The sequence below is a fragment of the Sinocyclocheilus rhinocerous genome, unplaced genomic scaffold (assembly GCF_001515625.1).
Source record: "Sinocyclocheilus rhinocerous isolate Xijiao unplaced genomic scaffold, SAMN03320098_v1.1 scaffold1165, whole genome shotgun sequence".
Taxonomy (NCBI): domain Eukaryota; kingdom Metazoa; phylum Chordata; class Actinopteri; order Cypriniformes; family Cyprinidae; genus Sinocyclocheilus; species Sinocyclocheilus rhinocerous.
In genome coordinates, this window is record NW_015645061.1 from 88,802 (window position 1) to 92,972 (window position 4,171).

At 35.9% G+C, this 4,171-nt stretch overlaps 1 protein-coding gene across 1 annotated transcript; it reads left to right on the top strand.

Moving 5' to 3' along the window:
• Positions 1 to 630: 630 nt before the first annotated feature.
• LOC107705285 (microfibril-associated glycoprotein 4-like) lies at positions 631 to 3,609 on the top strand. The gene is made up of 5 exons (XM_016508515.1): positions 631 to 678; positions 762 to 968; positions 2,728 to 2,824; positions 2,977 to 3,144; positions 3,313 to 3,609. The coding sequence occupies exons 1-5, from the start codon at positions 661 to 663 to the stop codon at positions 3,567 to 3,569; spliced, it is 747 nt and encodes a 248-aa protein (XP_016364001.1). The 5' UTR covers positions 631 to 660; the 3' UTR covers positions 3,570 to 3,609.
• The last annotated feature ends 562 nt before the right edge of the window (positions 3,610 to 4,171 follow it).

The following is a 4,171-nucleotide window of genomic DNA, read 5'->3' on the forward strand; positions in this document are numbered from 1 at the left end:
ATGAATGCATGCGTGCCACTTGATCCACAAATGCACATCTTCTTTGTTGCATGCGCAAATTCTGATATACTAATACAAAAGAAAACATCTATATTCACAAACATGTTTCTGTTTGTATAAACCGCTGCACATTTGTGTATTTCTGAATTTCACAGGCACAAGTTGACAGGCATTTTGGTTGTGGATAGTAAGATACATTTGTAACATTTATCAATTTCATGGATAATTGTTCATGCATTTGTTAGTAAATTTGAGACTAATTTCATCCCATACTTTATCAGCACTTTCAGTTTATTATTTCTATTTTAATTCCTCTGAAGATGATAAAGCAGGTTGCCAAAAAAAAAGTGAAATGAACGAAAAACTTGTCCTTTTATGCCATCGAACCCATGACTCTCCTATCAAGATCAAGTGTTTTTGTAAATGTCAGATAAAGAGGAGGATCCTGATGATCAGAAAGATATTTAAAGATGCATCCGTCACCTGAACATTCACAAGATTCTCAGCGCATACGGTGAGTTTGATTTCTGGTCATTTTGAAAACTATGTTTCTTTCTTCAGAAAATGACAGAATGCATGTTCATGCTCAAATAAAGTGACTGTGTTTGTCTGAACTGTATTTCAGGAGCATCTGATCCTCCGAGCTGGACGTCTGAAGCGATGATCACAAACATGATTGTGAGTTTCTGTATGTGAGAATGTGAGTGTGATTTTATCAGACGTCGATCATCAGACTCAGATCTTGAGTTTGTGTCTCTCAGGTGTTGCTGTGTTTGTCTGCGCTGTTTCCCGTCTTGATGGGCACTGATGAGGTCAAATCAGATTGTTTTCTTGCCAGAGACTGCTCTGATATTTATTTGAGTGGGAAAAATGGCAGTGGCGTGTACACCATCAACACAATGGATGGAGCAGTGCAGGTCTTCTGTGAGATGGAGTCCGGCGGACAAAACGACAGAGGACACTGGACAGTATGCGTTTTACTTTGAGCTAATGTTTTATCTTATTTTATTAGCAGATGCACCTCAGCGTGATTCACATGCAGCTAACAAATGTATGTTATAAAAACATTGTGGGAACATTGTTTTAAAGTGTTTCTAAAATATTGAAATGTCTAGTTTTCTTGTTATTAACGTTATTTAAAATCTACAAAAATACTTACTACGTTCTACCAACTTTTTTTCACCCAAATCATAATGGTATTTTAAAACAAATTTTTTAAATTCCAAGAATGCTAAAAAAAAAGAAAACATCTATATTCACAAACATGTTTCTGTTTGTATAAACCGCTGCACATTTGTGTATTTCTGAATTTCACAGGCACAAGTTGACAGGCATTTTGGTTGTGGATAGTAAGATACATTTGTAACATTTATCAATTTCATGGATAATTGTTCATGCATTTGTTAGTAAATTTGAGACTAATTTCATCCCATACTTTATCAGCACTTTCAGTTTATTATTTCTATTTTAATTCCTCTGAAGATGATAAAGCAGGTTGCCAAAAAAAAAGTGAAATGAACGAAAAACTTGTCCTTTTATGCCATCGAACCCATGACTCTCCTATCAAGATCAAGTGTTTTTGTAAATGTCAGATAAAGAGGAGGATCCTGATGATCAGAAAGATATTTAAAGATGCATCCGTCACCTGAACATTCACAAGATTCTCAGCGCATACGGTGAGTTTGATTTCTGGTCATTTTGAAAACTATGTTTCTTTCTTCAGAAAATGACAGAATGCATGTTCATGCTCAAATAAAGTGACTGTGTTTGTCTGAACTGTATTTCAGGAGCATCTGATCCTCCGAGCTGGACGTCTGAAGCGATGATCACAAACATGATTGTGAGTTTCTGTATGTGAGAATGTGAGTGTGATTTTATCAGACGTCGATCATCAGACTCAGATCTTGAGTTTGTGTCTCTCAGGTGTTGCTGTGTTTGTCTGCGCTGTTTCCCGTCTTGATGGGCACTGATGAGGTCAAATCAGATTGTTTTCTTGCCAGAGACTGCTCTGATATTTATTTGAGTGGGAAAAATGGCAGTGGCGTGTACACCATCAACACAATGGATGGAGCAGTGCAGGTCTTCTGTGAGATGGAGTCCGGCGGACAAAACGACAGAGGACACTGGACAGTATGCGTTTTACTTTGAGCTAATGTTTTATCTTATTTTATTAGCAGATGCACCTCAGCGTGATTCACATGCAGCTAACAAATGTATGTTATAAAAACATTGTGGGAACATTGTTTTAAAGTGTTTCTAAAATATTGAAATGTCTAGTTTTCTTGTTATTAACGTTATTTAAAATCTACAAAAATACTTACTACGTTCTACCAACTTTTTTTCACCCAAATCATAATGGTATTTTAAAACAAATTTTTTAAATTCCAAGAATGCTAAAAAAAAATCCAGTTTTCTTGTCATTGATACCATTGGTTGATATACCATTTGCATATTTTATCATAACATATATACTTTTATTAAATATTACACAAATTGTCACTCAGTGCTTTTATTTGTGCTCTGCTTCTATCTGAGTATGAAGCATTTATTTTTGCAGCTGTTTGGTGACGCTTGTGAAATCACACAACAGATTTTACATTTGTTGCTAAAATAAGCTTGTCAGCTTTTCAAATAAAAAGTTTTTTTAATGTCTTAAAAAGTTAAGTAGATGAATTATGTGAAAGGATGTGATTTGTGAAAGCGATGGATGATTTCTGAATGTTTCAGGTGTTTCTCAAGCGAATGGACGGCGAGGTGAATTTCTTCAGGCCATGGGAGAGTTATAAGAAGGGTTTCGGTAATAAAACAGGCGAATACTGGCTGGGTGAGTGATTTAGTGTCATTTTGGCTGAAATCTGACACATGGAAAACTTGGACATGTAATCAGGACTGCAGTATAAATGCAGAGTTATATAGTTTGTATTTGGACATTTGTTTTTGATTTACTAAAACAGTTTCCTTTCATGTTTTCAAAAGGATTAGAGTACATTCACCAGCTGACGCGCAGGCATCAGTATAAACTCAGAGTAGATTTGGAGGACTTTGAAGGGAACAAGGTTTACGCTCTGTACGAGTCTTTCTCTGTGGACTCTGAGGCTGATGGGTACAAACTGCATGTTAGCGGCTTTGTAAATGGAGGAGCAGGTGAAACAGACTACAAATGTTTCATTTTCCAGTTTTCAATTGTTTGGCCCTAATGATAAAAGAGGAAAATAATCTTTTAAGCCATGCTTAAACTAATGATAATGATCTAAAACTCATTTTAGACATCCAAATGAAAGAGCCTATAATGAAAGTTTCTCCTTTCTGCAGGTGACTCTTTGAGTCTTCACAATGGAATGAAGTTCTCCACCTTTGACAAAGACCAAGATAATTGGAGAAATAATTGCGCTATGATATACTCTCTAGGAGCATTTTGGTACAACAATTGTGAACACACAAACCCCACTGGTCTGTATTTGTGGGGGAAAGATGATGGCAGTTTGGTTATTGGGCCCACCTGGTACCACTGGAAGAGCAGCTTTAAATCTCTGAAGACCATCACCATGAAGATCAGACGCGTGATGTAGAGCAGGGCTTACAAACGCTTCACTGCAGCTTGTGCACACATCCACAACTTCATGCATACATGTGGATCTTTCTTAAAATATGATGACAAATCAAATCCATTGTCTTCTTAAATAAAAATGTGTTGAAATTGGGTTCATGACTTTTCAGCATGCTTTATCCGCTTTGATTTTGAAGCAATAAAACTTTATGCAAAGCAGCTGTTGTTTTGTGTGTTTTAAGTATTAAAGGAGGGCGATGCTCATGTGGGCTTCATGTATGATTTAAAATAGTTTATTCAGGATTTCTGCAGGTTTTATGAATGTCAATTTTTGCGACGTGTTTAACAGTAATTCAAACTTAAGGACCAAATTGAAGGGAACACAATATGTCAATGTGTTCTCTACACATTAATGTCTAGGGAGTAGAAAATGAATTGCATTAGCAACAGTTTGAAAATACAACTTCCAACAGATCTCCATTATGTTTTAATTCATTTGACAAAAAAGCTAGAATATAGAAATAACTTCTACAGCCTTCTGATCACACTGCAAAAAAATTATGTTCTTCCTCAGCATTTTTGCCTTTTTTTTCTAGTGCAAATAAAGGTGAAAGAAACATCACA

What these genes read in the sequence shown, in the direction of transcription:
- LOC107705285 (XM_016508515.1), top strand. An exon ending in ACGACAGAGGACACTGGACA is followed by an intron (nt 969 to 2,727) that starts GTATGCGTTTTA and finishes TGAATGTTTCAG; the next exon opens with GTGTTTCTCAAGCGAATGGA. An exon ending in CTTTGTAAATGGAGGAGCAG is followed by an intron (nt 3,145 to 3,312) that starts GTGAAACAGACT and finishes TCCTTTCTGCAG; the next exon opens with GTGACTCTTTGAGTCTTCAC.